This window comes from Panthera tigris, chromosome A2 (assembly GCF_018350195.1).
Source record: "Panthera tigris isolate Pti1 chromosome A2, P.tigris_Pti1_mat1.1, whole genome shotgun sequence".
NCBI classification, from domain to species: Eukaryota; Metazoa; Chordata; class Mammalia; order Carnivora; family Felidae; genus Panthera; species Panthera tigris.
The window spans coordinates 106,665,589-106,687,460 of NC_056661.1; the positions used below are offsets into that span (position 1 = coordinate 106,665,589).

The 21,872-nt window shown below is 35.3% G+C and overlaps 1 protein-coding gene across 14 annotated transcripts in view; it reads right to left on the reverse strand.

The window, feature by feature from the left end:
• The window catches only part of DGKB (diacylglycerol kinase beta), a 713,599-nt gene that overhangs the window by 556,820 nt on the left and 134,907 nt on the right, over positions 1–21,872 (reverse strand). For all 14 annotated transcript variants that reach the window (XM_042967524.1, XM_042967496.1, XM_042967510.1 and 11 more), the window contains exon 3: positions 6,938–7,014. In XM_042967524.1, coding sequence (XP_042823458.1) covers positions 6,938–7,014 — 77 coding nt within the window. The remainder of the gene's footprint in view (positions 1–6,937; positions 7,015–21,872) is intronic.

Consider the following 21,872-nt stretch of genomic DNA (forward strand, 5'->3'; position numbering starts at 1 on the left):
ATGAGAATCTGTTCTTTGAATACAGATTTAAAGGAGATGAGGGAGATAGCTTTGCACATATTTGGAGAGAGAACATCAGATAGGCAAAACAGGTAGTGCAAATGTCCTGAGGTATTAAATTGTTCCTGTTTTAAAGGAATTTATATAAAATCCAGTGAGGAGGGGCAGGAGAGCAGAAGAGTGAGGGCAGACTAGAATAGTAGAAAATACATTCTCATAAGTCTATTATAGAAAATTAGGGGAGAAATACATCAACTGTGACAGGTATCAACTCACCACTTGAAATAGATCATTGAAGTTTCAATTTAGGATATGGTACTGCAAATGGTCCATTCACAAATTCTAAATGTTGTGATAGATACAAGATACTATTTTTTTTTACAATATCGAGATTGGATCCTCAGTGCATTTATGAGAAACCTGTAAGAAGCTATTCAAATTTATGTGTTTAATTATGATAAAATGTAACTAATTAAACTCATAAGTATCTATGTAAGTACCTTCTCAAACTTTTACATGGCTCCCTTGTAGGGCAGAGCAATTCTCGGAGTATCAAGGTGTAAAAGCCAAGCCCCATCATGAAAAGAAAGTTACCAAATATTTCAACAATAATTAACACATAGTGAATATGATGTTAATAATACAGAATTATCAAAGGCATTTTATTATTCAGTTTGGTGGTAAATTTTCAAAACTGTTCTCTGGTTGTAGCATGATAAGAGGAAAATGGCTTCCTTTGTGTTGACAGGAGTAGGGAAGAGAAGCAGAAATACTGGTTGACATGTTCCTTCCATTCCTTGCTAACTGCCCTGGCATTTATGCAGTTGTGGGAGGCAGAACAGATACAACAGACACAATAACTCTAGGAGCAGGACAGCATTCTGGATGGTGGCCAGGCTTGGCAGGGAAACAAATCACATCTTGTGTCCTCCACTCGTACCTCATGGTAGAAGGAAATCAATTTAGAGTTGGAAAAGACATCAGAGTTATATTTTCTCACTTTATAGTTGAGAAAAGTGAGGCTCTAAGAAAATAAAGGTGATAGGATAGGCTGATGGTGTATCTCATATATTCCCACCTTTTTTCACATATATTCTAGAAATTTTGTATGAAATCATGCTGGTTGCTAAAGTGTGACTAACAGCCACTGTCTTTAAACATCACTGGAATACCTACACGTCAGGCACAGAGCTAAGTATTTTATACACACTTTAGAATTTAACCCTTTTAACAACTCAATAAGGCCAGTATTCCTCTTGTTTGACAGCTGAACAAATGGAGGCTAATCATTTGTACACGAACTGCTAATATGTGGCAGATGTGGGATTTGAACTCAGTTCAGTTGAACTCCTAAGACCACATTTTCTCTGTTATACTTTCCAGATGCTTTCTTTAATGGCAAAGGTTGAATTCGGTTCTGGAAGGACAATTATAGCTTACAATAAAAGGGTGTTTATATCATTGCTAACAATTCTATCAGTGTCAATATCCTTGTTAAAGACACTTAAAATATTATATTAGGCAGCAGCACTACCAAATGTAAGTTATGAATTCCCAGGTTTCTTATTAAAGGAATGAAGCAACTCATTAATCTAAATGTAAAGGGTAACCTTCTATATTAGTAGAATCCACAGTACAGAGTACCAAGTAAAAGATAAGGGAAGCTTAGGGAACTATGAAATACAACTCAGCCTTGCGCCAAGGATCATCTACTAACAGGAAATGTAAAGAGAAACTCCTACACTCATAGGCACTGATACACCAAGAACCCATATAGAGCAATAAATATGCATGCTGTGTTTTTTTCCTTTGGCTAACCTCAGCTATACCTATTCTTTCTATTCTGCAACTGAAATCGCTTGCCTACTAAACATTTCCATATGGGACAAAGACTGAGCAAGGAAAAGGAAGAAACTCATCCCACTGACCCTAAAAAGGGCAGGGCTAACTTTGACACCAGTTTTCAGACAGTCCCTGGTAGGGATGCCGATTGTGCAGAAAGGTGTGTTTGTTGAACAACGTGTTCAGTAAATGTCCTTTCATAGCTAAAGCATGTTATATAAAAGCAGCCATTTACTCTGAAGAGTTGTCCCCTAAAACCATTAAGTCCATCTAGTCCGTCTTGGGTGGGGTGGTGGTTGGTAGGTTTCCATAGAGGTCAGGGATAATATCAGGGAAGTGTTATCCTCTGAAAGAGACTGGTGAAAGTCATCAAAGTCAATAAGTTGCCATTTCAGTCCTACCTCATCCTAGGAGACTGTAATATGGAGGACCTGTATCTAGTCGATCAAGATCATTCTGATGTAACCAATTGCACTGTGATATGTCGGGGATGAGATCACAGTGTTTGCTGTCATTGAGACCATAGGGAAACGTGTGAATAAAAAGCTGCTAATACATACCCATTACTTTCAAGGGAGACAATATTATGGTTTTAAATATCTCATGCATTTTGGTACGATATATTCCTAGTATGATAGAAAAATCCATTTAGAGATTCCCAAAATGGGTTGTAATTCTAGGCACCCAGCTGAACTATGGACCCCAAACTTCCTTTACAAAATAGGCTTTGCTAGGAGAGAGTGACTGAAACAACAGGTGGTTTACTCTTTTTTCCCAGGAAGGCAAAGATCAACAGCTTTTCAGTTATATTTTTCTCACAGATTCTAATAGCACTGTAGATGCCCCCCCACAATGAAATCCCTATCAATTGCATTTAAATGCAATTATAAACCTCCCATTGTAAAAGAATAAATTAAGACTTTCATTAAATGAATTATTTTATTGGAGTCTGATCCATGTTTTGGTGAAATTAGAAAATTAAATTCAAGAGCCTATAAAACTAAAGCCCACCCTCTAGACCCTCTTTGAATCCATTAAGACATTTGCTCCTCCGTTTGAGACTTTGATGTGAACAAGTGTCAGTCAATTATAACCTACTAAGTATTATGGATAGACTTGCATATTATATGAATCTTAATGGTACAGAAGTACAGGTCAGTGATATGGATGAGAAATTCATAGCTCACATCAGAATAAAAAAAGAAAAGACAGATTTCAATAGAAAAGAAAATGTCTTACTTGGTTAAGAATGTCTTGTTTCTGTGCATGCAAGGAAAGAAAGAATACATGTGTTAATGTAAGGTAATTTATACTCATTATCTCATATTGCTGACAAACTAAAAGGTCAATTTTACAGATTGATTTTAAAACATACCCTAGATCCATGGGTCTCAAAATGTGGTCCTGAAACAGCATCATTATCATAAACTGTGAAACTGATAGGAATATACATTTTTGAGCCTTACCCCAGAAACACAGAAACTGAGAGGGTAGGGGAACAGGCAGAAACCTGTGTTTTAAGAAGACCCACAAGTGATTCTGATACAAGCTAAAATTTGAGAATCACTTACTAGGTCAATCTTTGAGTGTAATAAGCAAATAGTTCTAACTGATAAGACATAAATATAATGAACAACACATATAAGATTTTTAAAACCTTCCAGAGAAAATTATGAAAATATAACAGCATTATAAATATATATTAGATTATGAATACTTATTTCTCACTCCTAATGTTTCCATCTTTTGGAATAACATGTTTAACTAGCCCATTGCAATGCCTTTAAAGAAAAATATCTTCTCATACATACAGTACTACTTACTTTTTCCCATGTTTTTAAACATCAATGGAACAATATAGAATTGAATTTGAAATCCAGGAGGGAAAAAGATACACACACACACACACACACACACACACACACACACACACACACACAATTACTTATACTATAATATTCTATGTATATTTTACATATGTATAAAATGCTATGCCAAACTGGTTCTTTCTCATATTATCAAATTCCATTACTTTCATGAATCATTTATATCTGAGATATGCTGACTATATTCACTGTGAGTCTTCTCACTGAGATTGGATGGCTACTAAAAACTAGCTGTAATCATACTCTTAACATTATATCATTCATGTAAGATTAGTTGCAGACTAATAAGAATCTCTTACCTTGTTAGGTATGAGTTAGTAGTAATTACATGCATGGGAATATGCCATACTCATTACATAAGAAATGCCATTCAATGTACGTGACATACCTTTCTTTTCCCCTTATTCTCATCTCCCAAAACCTTCCTTCTCATTTTATGGCCAGTCAACAAAGTGAAGAAGAAAGGGCATTAATCTTAATCTGGGATTCCAGATAATTAGGTTTTAATTATGGCTCTTATCATGAAACTAGCTTGTGAATCTTGAGAAAGTAATTTTAGTTTTCTTATAATGACTTTATCTAAAAACTTGATAATCTTATCTGTTTGGGAAACTTAAGACCTTTTTAAAATTTTTGTTCTTAGGGAATCTTTAGTGCCATTGTTTAGAATAATATATTTTTTTGATTTGGTTATTTATTTTTTTCAAAGAGTGATTGTTACATGATCTTTAAAAGACACAAATTAAAAATAATTGATCCATCTGTATATTGCAGTTAGTATTTATTCTCCATTAGATTCATCCATATATTGCAATTAGTATTTCTTCTCCATTAAAATACACTTAAACAGGTCACATATTCATTATATTAAGCCTTTATACAAAGATTTAGAACTCAGTAATTAAAAGAGTGATAAGAAATACAGTGCACCAACCATATAAGCAGCTTTAAAAGAGGAGAAGCAAGTAAGAGATATTTAGGCTGTTCTTTATTTGTTTCTTTGCAAATATCTTCTATATGGATGACATAAGCAATGTTCATTTTAGAAAACAAAGGATTTATTATTTATTCTAAAAGTAGTGTAGATTAAATATTTTTTCTAAATTTTCTTGTATAAGGGGACATCAATTAAGTAGTCATCTGTGGCAAAGAACTTTAGGATTAACCTGTCCAGTCAATAGAGAATGATAACTTCCCATGTGAATTCTGCATACTGTTATAGTAACCTTTCAGAAACTGGATGAAGTCATGTTCTGAAGAGAACCTCAAGGCTTTAAAGATTTCCTTTTCAACATTAAATATTCCTAATTACCTCCTATTGACTTTTGTAAAATACATACTAGTGTTTAAGAGTCATATAAACTTTATTTATTTTTTTTCCTGAAGGGAAAAGACCTATCAATGTTAGATTAGGAGTAGTTTTGCTTTTAAATTAGAATTACTTTGGGGTCATAATGAGATCTAACTTTTTGTTTTTCAACAATTCATTATTTTAATAATGCATTTCAAGAGCAGATCTGCACGTTTATGGAGAATTATTACATTACTGAATAGGCTGACATCATAGGGGTGTCTAAGAATGAATCTAGTAATTACCTCAATAAATCCAGTATACAGTGACTGATAATCCTCATGAAAAATATAATAGTAAGACTAAGTCTTGAGAGTCTTTTAAATAAGAAATCATTGAAGCAAAAAGGCTATTTTGCAAACAAAATTACATTCCAACTTAATTTATAGCTACCAGCTATCTTTAGGGAGAAAAACAAACCTAGTTTTATCTATGTATGTAGATTAGATAGCATGTACATTTTCAAGCATGGTCAGAAATGTAAATATTAATGACACTTTTGGGCCTTACAGCAATTCTGTACAGTTGTCCTCTTAGCTTTCCCACTCTGTTTTTATGGTCTTTGAGATTTTCAGTTCTACAAACTTTTCTGCCAACATTTTCTTTCTCATACTATAGCATCCAGGAAAATAAAATCTGAGGGAAATGTACACTGGATATCTGCTTTTGTTCCTAGGACAGGAAAATGGGAATGGCTTTAAACTGCCTTATTTTCTCCATCATTGGTAGGCTGTAAATATTAACTTACTTGAAAAAAGAAAACAAATCTTAGATTAAAGACCTTTACAAGCTACAGTAATGTATCAGAATATAGACAAAATAAGAAAATATGACATGAAAAAAAGCTATTGGAAATACTGAAAGGAAATTATAAAACAATATGAATTAAGGTTAGAATATATAGATTTGGTTTTGATAAAACGCAAATTCTATAAATCCCTAAGAAAAGTAATATTGAAGGAAAACTAGGAACCGTGCTCTTATAAACATTCAAAACTGTAATGACAATGGTAACAAAAAACAAATCGCAGTTAAATCAGCAAACAAATCTATCTAGCTGGCTAAATAATTCATCCAGGGGAAAGGGCCTTTTCCAAAGGGTAATTTGTTTTATCTCCCATACAACACAACTATCATTCAGAGAAACTGCCAAAGAACTCACAGCAAAGGTGCTCAAACATTTAAACGTAGCATCACTCAGGTAGCATTAAAAGGAAGGTTATTTAACAAGTAATTAGGAAAGGAAAGACATTCATTCAAGCAAGGTGTCCAAAAGCAATCGACGGGACATGAAGTTTTTACAAGGAAGGAATTTCAGGGACTTGTCAGCTTACTGGTAGTAGGTTAAAACAAGATAGGGTGAAGAAATTCCTCTTTTTTACCCAAAGTGGCTTTTACAATTACAGATCTTTCTGTAGTCAAGGGAATCATTCTCTGAAAGGAGTAACTCTCCTGTCCCCAACGAATTTTGATCTGGGGTTAAAACGTGTAGGTCACAGAGTGAGCGGCAAGCACACTTTGTCTTCCCTTCTATCTAATCCTGACCCGATCCTACCTGAGCAAGCCAATTCAGAATTGCAGTATCTTTAGCATCTAGGGAAAGAACCTAAGACCATATTAGAGGTGACCTATACTCTTTCAAGCACCCAATATAGAAATGTTATTTTCATCAGCAAACGTTTTTTGAATGGAAAAAGTAGTACACTATTTTATGTATTTTCCAAAATAGCATTTCATTATGAATTTTATTTCATTTATGGTATGGTACATGGTACATATATTTCCAAGGACTCTTCATTAAGAAGCCCCTTCTCCAATCACATATATGAAACTGATATAAATGAAAAAGAAGTTTTACCCCTTCAGGATTATACTTTGCAAGCACACCATTACCATGGAATTCTTCAAGAACATCCTTTAATTTCTTTGTGGAATCTATAAAGAAATAGAGAACACACAAATTGTTTGTAGATGCCTATTGTGGTTAAATAACCCAGTTCAGAAACAAAGACCCATTAAAATATAATCACCAACAGACACTCAGTTTTAAAATGAACATGTAAAACGTTCTTTATCATTTTCGAAAGGCTATTTGGTTGAAAAAAGCAATCACACACAAAAAAGAAAGGGACAGAAATACTATGTTTTCCAAGTGTATTGCCCAAGAATAAGGCCATTACCTATGTACTACATAAATTAATGAGCAAACATATAAAAAAGTAGCACCTCTTCTCTTTATTTTGATAACATAACATCTAAATGCATGAAATAAGCTTAGTTTAAAAAGAAAATATAGGGGGTGCCTTGGTGGCTCAGTCGGTTAAGCCTCCAACTTTTGATTTTGGTTCAGGTCATGATCTCAAGGTCATGAGATCAAGTTCCGTGCTGAGCTTAGGGCCTGCTTGGGATTCTCTCTCTCCCTCTCTTTCTTCCCCTCCCCCATTTGTGCACACACTCACTCTGTCTCTCTCTCTCAAAATAAATAAATAAACATTTAAAAAATAAAAAAAGTAAACATAGGCATTTTTTATTGAACTTTACAATTAACACAGTACATTTTACATATTTTACTCCATTAGCAAAGAATAACCCTGCTGGACAAATAAACACAATGAAATGTGTAGTTAAGCCTCAATGGTGAATCCAGTCAGAGGCAAGGTACACATTGTAGTATTTTGCAGATGGTTTTACAAGGAATTTTCTAAATATACACAAAGAACAAACTAAAGCTTAATTCAATTAAGAAACAAAGTTTAGGAAAAAAAATTAAGAAACAAAGTTGAAGAAGTATCTCTCTACTTGCCAGAAGGGATGCTGCCCCATTGAGGAAGCATTCAATGAAAAGCTACTTATAGCTCCAAATTTAAAAAACACACGAAAAAAGTTTAGGGGCACCTGGGTGGCTCAGTTGGTTTAGTGTCCGACTTTGGCTCAGGTCATGCTCTCACAGTCCATGAGTTTGAGCCCCTCATCAGGCTCTCTGCTGTCAGCACAGAGACTACTTCAGATCTTCTTCCTCCCTCTCTCTCTCTGCCCCTCCCTCACTGGTTCTCTTTCTCTCTTTCTCTCAGAATAAATAAACTTAAAAAAAAAGTTTAAGTGCACCTGGGGGGGCTCAATCAGTTAAACATCTGACTCTTGGTTTCAGCTGAGGCCATGACCTCAAGGTTTATGAGATGGAGCCCATGTTGGGTTGGGCTCCATACTGACAGTGCGGAGTCTGCTTGGAATTCTTTCTTTCCCTCTCTCTCTTCCACTCCCCAGCTTACTCTCTGTCTCTCCCAAAATAAATAAATAAACATTTTTTAAAAAGGTTTAGATATGTTACCAAAATAATTTTGAATTGCTTTTTCAATTTTGAAATATTTTGAAATATTTTAGGATGTTCATCATACTAAGATTGTGACAAAAGAATCCTGAGTTAATATGGAAATAATGTCATGAAAGAAAATAAATATTAGAAAAATATAAATAAGTAGAATATAAATATATGCAATCAATCTACTAACACAATGCTCTCATAGTTATCAAAATATAATTTTGATACGGCAATCTAAGACTTACAATATACTTAACTTAGAGAAAACTAACCACTAATACCGATAAGCCATGTAAACATTCAATCAAGTTTGATTAATAGTGATAAAACAAGGCTGAAACTGAAATGTGGGAAATAAGCAGAAGCTGTTTAATTTTCCATTAGGGAAGAGGGTATGGTCCTAGCATTTGAATATCATCCTCCTTTCATTTACCCAAGATTCAGTGATGTTTGTAACATAAAATAATTCCCAGTTCCAAAAATACTAATTTACAAATGAGCTTTTGAGGCATCCTGCCAGAAAATTAATTCTTAGATCCCCATCAAGTGAATCATGTTTATATTTTGTGAATTATACTTTCATTTAAAGTGTGCAATTTTGTTTATGTTGTAAGTTCTGTGTGGTTTTTTGTGTGACTGTATTGTTTTTATATTATTAAAAAGTCCACATAACATAGATTCTATTTTGACCATTTTAAACTATACAAATCAGTGGGTTTTTAAAATGTATTCACATTGCTGGGCAACCATCACCCTACATAATTCCAAAATATTTTCATCACCCCAAAAACAACCTCCATATTCTGGACATTCCATAAAAATGGAATTATATAATTTGTTGTCTTTGTTTGGCTTCTTTTACTTCAAGGTTCACATATGCTACAGTATGTGTCTGTACTTTATTCCTTTTTATAACTAAAAAATATTCCATTTTATGGATATACCACATTTTGTTTATCCAGTCATCATCTCATGTACATTTGAGTTGTTTCCATGTTTCAGTTATTATGAAGAATGCCACTATGAACAAACATTTAAGCATACATGATTTTGTGCAAATACATATTTTAATTCTCAGGGGTATACACTGAAGAAGAGAACTGCTAGGTCATACGGAAACTCCATGTGGAACATTTGGTGGAACTGCCAAACAGATTTTCACAGTGCTATCCTACTTCACATTCCTATCAATAACGTATAAGAATTCTAATTTCTCTACATCTTTGCTATACTTTCCTAGTTTTTTTTTTAATTATTATCAGAGCCACCTTAAAGGGAATGAAATGCTTTTGATTTGTATTTCATTAGTTATTTGTTAATGGCTAATGATGTTCAACATCTTTTCATTTCTAAAAAAATTTAAAACATGTTTATTTATTTTTGAGAGAGACAGACAGGGAGACAGAGTGTGAGTGGGGGAGGAGCAAAGAGAGAGGAAGACACAGAATTTGAAGCAGGCTCCAGGCTCCGAGCTGTCAGCACAGAGCCCTATGTGAGGCTCGAACTCAGACTGCAAGATTGTGACCTGAGCCAAAGTCAGACGCTTAACAGACAGAGCCCCCCAGGTGCCCCTGAACATCTTTTCAAATGCTTATTGGCCATATGTGTATCTTTTTTGAAGAGATGTCTATTCAAGTCATTTGACTATTTTTAACGGGGTTGTTTATCTTTTTGCTGTTGAGATTGGTGTGTGTGTGTGTGTGTGTGTGTGTGGTGTAACATGTTTGAAGACGGTTACACTTTCCTATATATTTCTTTTTCAGTATATATTTTGCTACCACTTTCTGTACTGTGATCAGAGTTAATTTGTTACGTCTTGCTTCCTGCTAGATTGTAGGTTGCTCTGGGGAAGAAAATGTACATTTTATTTTTACATAGCACTCAAATTTATTACAAAGATGAAGTAATGAAATTGCAATAAATATTGTGATTCAATTGATCAAAGCTATTTCTTAATTAAAACAAATTACAGTAATTGCTTTGACATTTACTTTGGCAGAAACTTAAAACTACTTTAGAGACCAGGTTCTATATTAAAGAGAGAGATGAGGGGCACCCGGGTGGCTCAGTCAGTTAAGTGTCTGACTTTTCATTGTAGCTCAGGTCATGATCTCCCAGTTAATGAGTCTGAGCCCAGGATTGGCTTCTCCACTGACAGTACAGAGTCTGCTTGGGGTTCTCATTTTCTCTCTCTTTCTCTCTGCTCCTCTGCCACTAGTGCCGTCTCCCTTTCTCTCTATCTCTCTCCCTTTCTCTCAAAATAAATGAATAAACTTTAAAAAAACTAAAGAGAGACATGAAGCTGAATCTTTTGTCCCAAATCCTTCTTTGTCAATAATAAGACATTATTGTAACTTAGCAGAAAACTTTTACTTCTTCTAATTTATAGATGTAGATGCAGATACTTCTGTATACAACTACATAGACGTACACATTTCTAGATTCAAATTTTGGAATAAGATATCCCAAGGACTCTGGCTATTTTAGCCATATCTGAGCCCCATGATAAAATGAAAGGGGGAGGAGAAAATTTGCTTTCTTATACCTAGGCTTTCCGAAGAACGTTAAAGACAATGCCTAAAGATAGGCTTTTCATTTCAGGTTTCCATAGGAGTAACCCCCCCGCCCCGACACACACACACACACACACACACACACACACACACACACACTCAGTAATCATTTATGAATGCTCCAGCTCCAGAGAGGGCAATAGTCCTTAAAATTATTCATGTCATTTTTTAGGATTTTCTTGGTCATAGTTTATATTAGAGTATTCTTAGTGGGAGACCACTAGGAATAAATTTAACAAATTAAGAGGCAAAATCTCTGTGTTTCAATGATGATCCTGCTCAGGGACAATTTAACAAGCACTGATTCATATTTAGATCAATCACCATTCACTCCATTTACCCCTTTTTCAATTGTCAAATTTCATTTTTAATCTTGATATCTAAAGTATATTCATGATCCAATCTCCACTTCACAATCTAGTTTACGAACTGGAACATTATCTTGTTGTTCTATTCCAGCCCCAATAACCTCTCTTGGGCCCAGTCTCTTGACCACTGAGGCCTTGACTTACCCAGCCAATATTCTATAGATTAAGATTCTGGTATGAAACATCAAAGGGTTCCAGATATCCTGACTTGGTCCCCTAATCTTTAATCAGAATTGCCTTATATGAACAGTCTACATATCTGTGTGGATTCCCAAACTACAAAGTAGATTATAAAGATCCTGCTGTTGTGTTCTACCGACCTTCAAAGGCGAAACGTCACTTACTTATTTTATAATTCTGCTTTTCTGGATTTGCTCCTATTACTTGTCACCATAAACATTCCTATCTTTCTAATTATGTCAACTCTAAATCACGTCTGTTCAAACAGCACTGGGGTGGTGGAGAGGAGAAAGGACATATAACTTAATCTGACCTACTCTCTAGTATAAGACAGACATAAAATAAGTGATGCCTGGGTGAATAGATGGTTAGTGAAAGACATAATCTCAACCACATTTCAGCTAATATTGGAGCTTCAAATAAGAGAGCACAGTGACAGATTCTGGGCTGAGCAATACTGAGAAATCTAGGCAGGCAGGCAGCCAGGCAGGCAGCTGTGAACTGGGGGATCAATTCACAGGTAATACATATCTGTAATGAAACAAAGGTCTGGCATCAAAGAAGCCTGGCAACTGAAGTGTAGGGCAGCCAGGTTCAAACAGCTGATTTCATCCTTGGATCAGGGATCAGGACAGATGCTTAGTACCAAATACAGGGTCTCTTAGAAAGCAAAGGAGGGTCATGACATGAAATACATGGCTAATTCCAGAGGCACTGATGCTTGACTCAGCTAATAGGGCAGGAGACTTGGAGAAGAACAGTAGAAGCAAATCACTGCCCTATATCCATTTTACCAGGAAGTAATATCCTGGTAAAACCATATCCATTTTACTAGGAAGCAATTTAATATTACTAAACACAACAAAGACTATGGGATTTTAGATTACTTGCTCTACCACCATCAGAATCATCTAAGCACTAAGGTGCTACTGATCCAAAAAAGGGGAGGGATCATTTTGTTCAGCAAATGCTTTGGTTATATGCAAGGACAGAGGAAATGAATATGGGGACTGATGATCTACTTAAGTGTCTGCTACATCTTGAATGAACTTCCTTTGTGATTTCACAGTCTCTTTGACTCTTCATTCCAAAAAACTCAACACACACTTCTCAGATTAATCACAAAGGTCTCATGGAATTATGGAAACATTAAAAGATAGAGAGTTTTAGATTTGAGTCCTGGCTCCAGAATTCGTGGTTGAATATCCTTGGGCATATTTTTAATGTCTCCGTGGCTCAGTTTTCTAATATGGAAAATAGGAATAATGATACAAACCTTGTAGTACTGTATGTAACAGAGTGTCTGGTGTCCAATAAATTCCTGTTCCTTTGTTCCACCATAAATATGACTTCAAAAATATCATTACTTTCAACAGTTTCCTGTTGTGTTTGGATTGAAGCACAAACTCCTCCTTTTGGCATAATAGTTATGTCACAATATGATCCATACCCTACCTACCAACAGCTATTTTTCATGCCTTCCTTATTATAGTTAATATTCATTGTAACATATCCCATGATTTTAGAGCCCCTCCTTTGCTCATGATGTTCTCTTTGCCTGGGATTCTCTTCAATATCAAATGAAGTTCAAACATAATGCATGCCATAGTTTACCTGTCACCTTATTCATAAAACCTCTCAAGACTTCCTTCAACAACAGTAGATAGCAACTAACCTTCTATGGAATACCCTATAATAACTTTCTTAGAATCTACACCTGATTTACACATTGAGTACAATTAACACTGTTAATCAACATTTGCATGGGTAGATTGTTTTAGAGATTGCAAAGTGTTGTATCTTTTTTTTAAGCATTGTATCTTATTCTTTCATTTAAGACTCACAAATGCATGAAGACATCAAGGTTAAAGTAACCATTAATTATTCAAAATCATACAACCCAAAGGGGTTTAAGTAGTGATCCAAACTTTGGTATATGACCCAAGTCTGTTTTCCTTATTTTGTAAAAGCAAAGCAAAACAAAACAAAAAAATAGAAGTTCCTATCATAGCCAAGGCATCAACTTGGCAGTCCATGGTTTTCATTAATTTAGTTCACTGAAGTTCATTACCTATTTTTCTAGAACATGGAAACATTCTATTTCTTTTTTACCAACTTAAATTAACAGGTGAAGAATACTATATATATATATATATATATATATATATGTGTGTGTGTGTATATATATATATATATATAAAATATAAAAAACAAAAGAAAAAGGTCATATGGATATTTTTTTTAATTTTCTTTTAACGTTTATTTATTTTTGAGACAGAGAGAGACAGAACATGAACGGGGTAGGGGCAGAGAGAGAGGGAGACATAGAATCGGAAGCAGGCTCCAGGCTCTGAGCCATCAGCCCAGAGCCCGACACGGGGCTCGAACCCACGGACCGCGAGATCGTGACCTGAGCTGAAGTCGGACGCTTAACCGACTGAGCTACCCAGGTGCCCCTTATATGGATATTTTTAAAGTGTTTTCTGGCATATTTATTTTTGTTTAGGATTATATTTCTCTTTGATAATGGAATTAGAATATATATACAATTCTTTTTGAAAACCTTAAAACATATGTAAATTTGACATAATGTATGTATTTCATATAATTACTGAGTCAATCTCAAACATTAAAATTGCCTGTGTGCATTAAGAAGGGAAAGTCACAGCAAATGCAGAGAATTACTGAAGTAAAATCCTAAAAATGTTTTGCAAATAACACATTCTCATTATACCTCCTAAGAAAATCTTTTTTTATTTGTTCCAAGGTAAATACACTTTAAAGGTCAAGGCCAATAGTTTTACTATCCAAACAGTAGTCCTAGGCCTTCTCACTCCCATGAAAAGATTATCATATTCCACTGTTAACACCAAGACTATCCAACTTACAAAGCACATTTGTTATTTTTAAAACTACCAAATTCTGAAATAGCCAACTGTAGATTAATCATCTAGTCCTTTATGTGCCTGAATAGACAACACCATGGGACCCTGTTTCAGTGAGGACATTGGGTTTCCAGGAATAATCCAGCTCTGACAATGTGAGAGAGGCTCCTAATGCCTGTAATCTGAATTTGGGACCATGGAAAAGTCATCTGTTGGCTTCCCCAACTCAGTGCTTCAAACGTTTTCTTCAAAGTCTAAGCTTCCCCACGTGGTATTTTCCCCTTATAACAAAGGTTATCTGTGGCCTAGAAATCTTTTTATGCACTCAATCTAAATCATCTTTGCAGTGGCTATTTTAATCCTGTAGGAAATAAGGTTTGTAGCTTCAACTGTTTAAATGAAAATTTTCTAGTCTAAATACTGAGCTAGCATTAATGCACATATAACATATTAGTATTCAGTACAAAGTTAAATGTGAAAATTAAAGTCTCCCTTAAGTATATAGTACTTCAAATAAGCAAAATAACCCAAACAGCTTTGTGTCTAACCCAGTGATACTCAAACTGGGATCCATCTTAGAATCATGTGGGTAGTTTTTAAAATATACTGATACCTGGGCTTAAAACACAGTGATGATGATTGAATCCACTAGAGTGGATCCCACTAGACATGATAACTTTTAAAATTCTCCTCACATGATTTTTATATGCAGCTAAGGTTGAATTAACCACTGTTCTTATCCTTAAAGAGATGCATAAAGAAATTGAGAATTAATCAGCAAAATTTTTGCTGCTACATCTTCCTACCTGGGTCCCTGTTTCACTGAGAACATTGCATTTCCAGGAGGAAAAAAAAAAACAATCTCTGATGACGCAAAGAGGTTGACAGAGCCTTTAATCTGAATTTATATATATTTAGCCTGATTGTAAAGATTATATATAATCTTTAGTAAGTATATATTTAGTCTAGCTGTTGCTCAGGGGACTTCTATTAGGGAAAAAAAACTTATTAGAGCATTTTACTTAAAAACTGATTTAACTGCATCTGAGGTCACAATAGCAAAAAATAGTATTTTAGAAATAGAGAAGATCCAGAAATTGCTATTGCTATTAATGTAAATCCCTAGGTGATATAAAAAAATGTCCTATTTAAGTTGTGGTCAGCAGCAGTAAATAAACACCTATAACATTATAGAATAAAATATTTGGAGAGCCAGTCACCCCAACATTGAAGTTCATATCTACTTGTGGGAGAATTATAACAAATGTACAAACAGATTGAAAAAAAACCTGAAACTATTGTTAAAAATAGTAAGTCACACTGTAGCAGTTTATATGCTAAGTGAAATGTATATAGCTGGAGTTTTAAAACATCCCAAAGATACTCTAATGGTACAGCTACATTAGGAAGAGTTGTTTTAAAAAGCTATTAAGTAGTTCTGAGAGCAAGTTCCCTTTCTACATATTTCTACTAAGCTCTCGAGATCTTTGTAACTTGAAAAGATAATGGTCACACTATCTTAGAGAAAACTATTACACACCTTGTTCCAAGGTAAAGTATAATAATTATTTCTATTTATCTGGAAAGACAATTATTTAATTTCAAGATAACTGTTGATGTGAGACTATGGAGAAAATTCCCTTTCTCCTTTTGGTATTCATTATTTGATGATAATACTCTTAAATAACCAATCCTTAAAACTATTTTCTGCATTTGCTATTTTTTCCCTTATTCATCTATTCATATTTAACTTTTTGAGGTGTACACTTGTTCAATGCCTTGGACAAAATATTTATAAGAGTGATTCCTTGGAAAGACAACATATCTGGTAATCTGTCTTCCAGCTGGATACTGTCTGAAATGCCCATGAAATGATCTGCATATCATACCGATATTCTCACATGGAAAATTCATTAAGGAAAATATACATTTGCATTTGAGCCACTGTTCTATAAAATAACTAAGGATTGATACTGAAAATATTATTTTAATTAAGAATTGTAATTGAGAGGGAAAGGCCAAGATGGCAGAACAGCACGGAAGTTTTTTTTTTTTTTTTCATTTCTTGTCCCTGAAATGTAGCCAGACCATCTTGCACACCTAGAAAACGGATTTGAGGATTAAGACAACAATCTTCACAACCTGAACCACAGAACTCTGCAGGTAAGCAGAACAGAGAGGTGAACTGGGGGAGAGAGAAGCTGCAGAGGGCAGGGAGCTATTTTTGCTTGTGGAGAGAGGATGGAGATGGGGGAGAAATACAGGAAAAGCACCCCCCCTTTCAAAAACAGCTGGAGAGAAAAATCAAAAGTGGCAACAGCCACAAGTATCTGAACAAAAAAGGGAGAAAGGAGAAAGGAGAGGATTTAAATACTATTAAGACTCTACAAACAGAGGGAGTGCAGAGTCTGAAACTCCGTAGTTCGATACCTGGAGGTGCTCTGGTGGGAAGGGTAAATTCCAAGGAGCAAAGAGCAAGGTCCAAGGGCTCCATGGGCCACTCAGGGAGTGGCAGTTCCCCTGCTGGGAGGACATTTGAGAGAGGCTGTGAGGCCTCCCCACAGGCAAATGTCCCAGTGGACCCAGAGAACAACCAGATTTGCTGGTGTTGAAATAAGGATGTAAAGGGTGAAGCCTGGTACCAGATGTGTTGTGATTTACCATAATTGCTGAAGCGCTGCCTCTACACGATCACACAAACTTTTTCTGTGGCAGGCTGGCACCCAACCACAGTCTCTGGGAATTGGCAACACCATGATCTTGTGAACATTCCTGGGGGCAGGCTGGCACCTGGCCATTGCTCAGCGAGACCCTCCTCCAGATGGTCTGAGTGGGTCAAAGCCACAGTTCCTCAGAAATGAGGGATTGGGAAACACAGCCTCATCTGAGATAAAACTCAGGATGGAGGTGATGCCTGGCAGCCTGACACATTGTTCATAAATAGTGTAGAAGCAGGGAGAGGATGAAATCCAGACACAAAGGAGGGGGACTTGATTCCTGGTCGGGGAGCACATGGAGTTCCAATACTAGAGACTGTGTAAGCTGAAAGATGCCATTTTCACCCCTCCCATGCATGCATATACATGCCTACATGTGCCACAACAATCCACCCCAGTAAGCTAAGCAGCACGATCTAGTGGAGAACAGAGTCCTTACACTAAGCCCTACCCAAATGGGCCAACCACACTCTTAAGAAACACAACTAGTCCCCCCACCTGCTTAGTTTACAGACTATAAAGTGCTTCTTAGTTTGACTTCTAAGGGATACCAGATGTCATTTCAATCATATTTCATTCTGTTCGCTGGTCCCTTCATTCAATTTTTTTTTCTTTTTCTTTTCTTATTATTGAATAAAGAGGAAAAAAATTATTTGCCATTTTTATTAAAAATATTTTTCTTTAACTTTTTCTACTATATTTTTTTACTTTTTTGTAATTTTTTTAAAATTCTATTTTACAACATTTCATTTTATTCTATACCATTCTATTCATTTTTTCAAACTTTCAAATGTTTTCCTCCCCCCCCTTTTTTTCCTTTTCTTATCTTTTCCTTTTTTCCCTAATCTATCAAGATTCAATCAACCACAAGACCAAAACACACCTAGGTTCTAGCATATTTTATTTGATTTCTTTGTGTTGTTTTTAACTTTTTAATTTTTTTTTACTTTATTAATTCCTTTTCTTCCATCCAAATGACAAAATGAATGAATTCACCCCAAAAGAAAGACAGGAAGAAATGACAGCCAGGGACTTACTCAACACAGATACAAGCAAGATGTCAGAATAAAACTTTAGAATCATGATTGTAAGAATACTAGCTGGGGTTCAAAATAGATTAGAATCCCTTTCTGTGGAGATAAAAGAAGTAAAAACTAGTCAGGATGAAATAAAAAATTCTAGAACTGAGCTGCAATCTGGAATGAATGCCACGGCGGTAAGGATGGATGAGGCAGAGCAGTGAATCAGCGATACAGAAGACAAACTTATGGAGATTAATGAAGCAGAAAAAAAGAGGCAGACTAAGGCAAAAGAGCACGACATAAGAATTAAAGAACTCAGCGACTCATTAAAAAGGAACAACATCAGAATCATAGGAGTCCCAGAGAGGAAGAGAGAGAAATAGGGGTAGAAGAGTTATGTGAACAAATCATAGCGGAAAACTTTCCTAACCTGGGGAAAGACACAGACATCAAAATCCAGGAAGCACAGAGAACTCCCATTAGATTCAACAAAAACTTTCCACCAAAAAGGCATATCATAGTCAAATTCACAAACTACTCAGGCAAGGAGAGAATCATGAAAGTAGCAAGGGAAAAAACTCCTTAACCGACAAGGGAAGACAGATCAGGTTCGTAGCAGACCTATCCACAGAAATTTGGCAGGCCAGAAAGGAGCAGCAGGATATATTCAACATGCTGAATTGGAAAAATATGCAGCCAAGAATTCTTTATCCAGCAAGGCTGTTATTCAAAATAGGAGAGATTTAAAAAGTTTCCTCAAACAAAAATTAAAGGAGTTTATGACCACGAAACCAGCCCTGCAAGAAATTTTAAGGGGGACACTCTGAGGAGAGAAAAAAACAAAAAAACAAAAACAAACCAAAAAGACCAAAGCAACAAAGACTAGAAAGGACCAGAGAACACCACCAGAAACTCCAATTCTACAGGCAACATAATGGCAATAAATTCCATTTTTCAGTACTCACTCTAAATGTTAATGGAGTAAATGCTCCAATCAAAAGACAGAGGGTAGAGGAACGGATAAGAAAACAAGATCCATCTATATGCTGTTTACAAGAGACCCATTCTAAGCCTAAAGTCACCTTCAGATGGAAAATAAGGGGATGGAGAACCATCTATCATGCTAATGGTTGCCTAAAGAAAGCTGAAGTAGTCATACTTATATCAGACAATCTAGATTTTAAAATAAAGACTGTAACAAGAGATGAAGAGCATTATATCATAATTAAGGGGTCTATCCACCGAGAAGACCTAACAATTGTAAACATTTATGATCCAAACGTGAGAGAATCCAAACATATAAATCAATTAATCACAACATAAAGAAACTCATTGATCATAATACCATAATAGTAGGGGACTTCAACACCCCACTTACAGCAATGGGCAGAAAGTCAACAAGGAAACTATGGCTTTGAATGACACACTGGACTAGATGGACTTAATAGGTATATTTAGAACATTTCATCCTAAAGAAACAGAATACACATTTATCTAGAGTGAAAATGGAACATTCTCTAGGATAGATCACATACTGGGACACAAATCAGCCCTTAACAAGTACAAAAAGACCATGATCATATGGTGCATATTTTCAGACCAAATGCTATGAAACCCGAAATCAACCACAAGAAAAAATTTGGAAAGATAACAAATACTTGGAGAGTATAGAATATGCTACTAAAGAATGATTGGGCTAACCCATGAAGATAAAGAGGAAATTAAAAAGTACATGGAAGCCAATGAAATGATAACACCATAGCCCAAAACCTCTGGGACACAGCAAAGGCAGTCAGAAGAGGAGGTACATAGCAATCCATGCCTTCCTAAAGAAGGAAGAAAGGTCTCCAATACACACCCCTAACCTTACATCTAAAGAGCTGGAAAAAAAAAAAACAGCAAAGAAAAACCAAAACTGGCAGAAGACAGGAAATAATAAATATTAGAACAGAAATCAATGCTATTGAAAAAGAACAAAACAAACAAAACAAACAAATGAACCAATAAACAAACAAAACCCAGCAGAACAGATCAATGAAACTAGGAGATGGTTCTTTGAAAGAATTAACAAAATTGATAAACCTCTATCCAGTTTGATCAAAAACAAAAAAGGAAAGAACCCAAATAAATAAAATCAAGAATGAAAAAGGAGAGAGCACAACCAACACTGCAGAAATACAAACAATAAGACAATATTATGAGCAATTATACACCAATAAAATGGGGATTCTGGAAGAAAAGGACAAATTCCTAGAAACATATAAACCACAAAAACTGAAAAATAAAGAAATAGAAAATTTGAACAGACCCATATCTAGCAAAGAAATCAAATTAGTAATAAAAAATCTCCCAAAAAACAAGAGTCCAGGGCCGGATCGTTTGCAGGGGAATTCTACCAAACATTTAAGGAAGAGTTAACACCTATTCTCTTGAAGTTGTTACAAAAAAAATAGAAATGGAAGGAAAACTTCCAAACTCTTTCTATGAAGCCAATATTACCTTGATTACAAAACCAGACAAAGATCCCACTAAAAAGAGGAACTACAGACCAATTTCCCTGATGACTGTGGATGTAAAAATCCTCAACAAGATGTAGCTAACCAGATCCTACAATACAATAAAAGAATTATTCACCACGACCAATTGGGATTTATACCTAGGATGCAAATCTTGTTCAATATCCGCAAAACAATCAGTGTGATACATTACAACAATAAAAGAAAGGACAAGAACGACATGATCCTCTCAATAGATGCAGAGAAAGCATTTGACAAAATATGGCACCCTTTCTTGATAAAAACCCTCAAGAAAGTAGGGATAGAAGGATCAGAACTCAAGATCATAAAAGGCATATATGAAAGATTCACAGCTAATATCATCCTCAATAGGAAAAAACTAAGAACTTTCCCCATAAGGTCAGGAACATGACAGGGATGTACACTCTCACCACTGTTATTCAACATAGTATTGGAAGTCTTAGCCTCAGCAATCAGACAACACATAAGAGTAAAAGGCATCCAAATTGGCCAGGAGGAAGTCAAACTTTCACTTGTCACAGATGGCATGATACTCTATATGGAAAACCCAAAAGATTACCAAAAAAACTGCTAGAACTTATCCATGAATTCAGCCAAGTCACAGAATATAAAATCAATGCACAGAAATCGGTTGCATTCCTATACACCAATAATGAAGCAACAGAAGGTGAAATCAAGGAATTGATCCCATTTACAATTGTACCAAAACCCCCAAAATACCTAGGAATACACATAACCCAAGAGGTGAAAAATCTATACACTGAAAACTATAGAAACTTTATGAAAGAAATTGAAAAAGATTGGAAAAAGATTCCATGCTCCTGGACTGGAAGAGTAAACATTGTCAAATTGTCAATAATACCCAAAGCAATCTATATATTGAATGCAATCTCTATCAAAATAACGCCAGCATTCTTCATAGAGCTAGAACAAATAATCCTAAAATTTGTATGGAACCAGAAAAGACCACGAATACCTAAAGCAATCCTGAAAAAGAAAACTAAAACTGGAGGCCTCACAATCCCAGATGTCAAGACATATTACAAAGCTGTAATCATCAAGACAGTATGGTACTGGCACAAAAACAGACACTCAGATCAGTGGAACAGAATAGAGAGCCCAGAAACAGACCCACAAACATATGGTCAATGAATCTTTGACAAAGCAGGAAAGAATATCCAATGAATAAGAC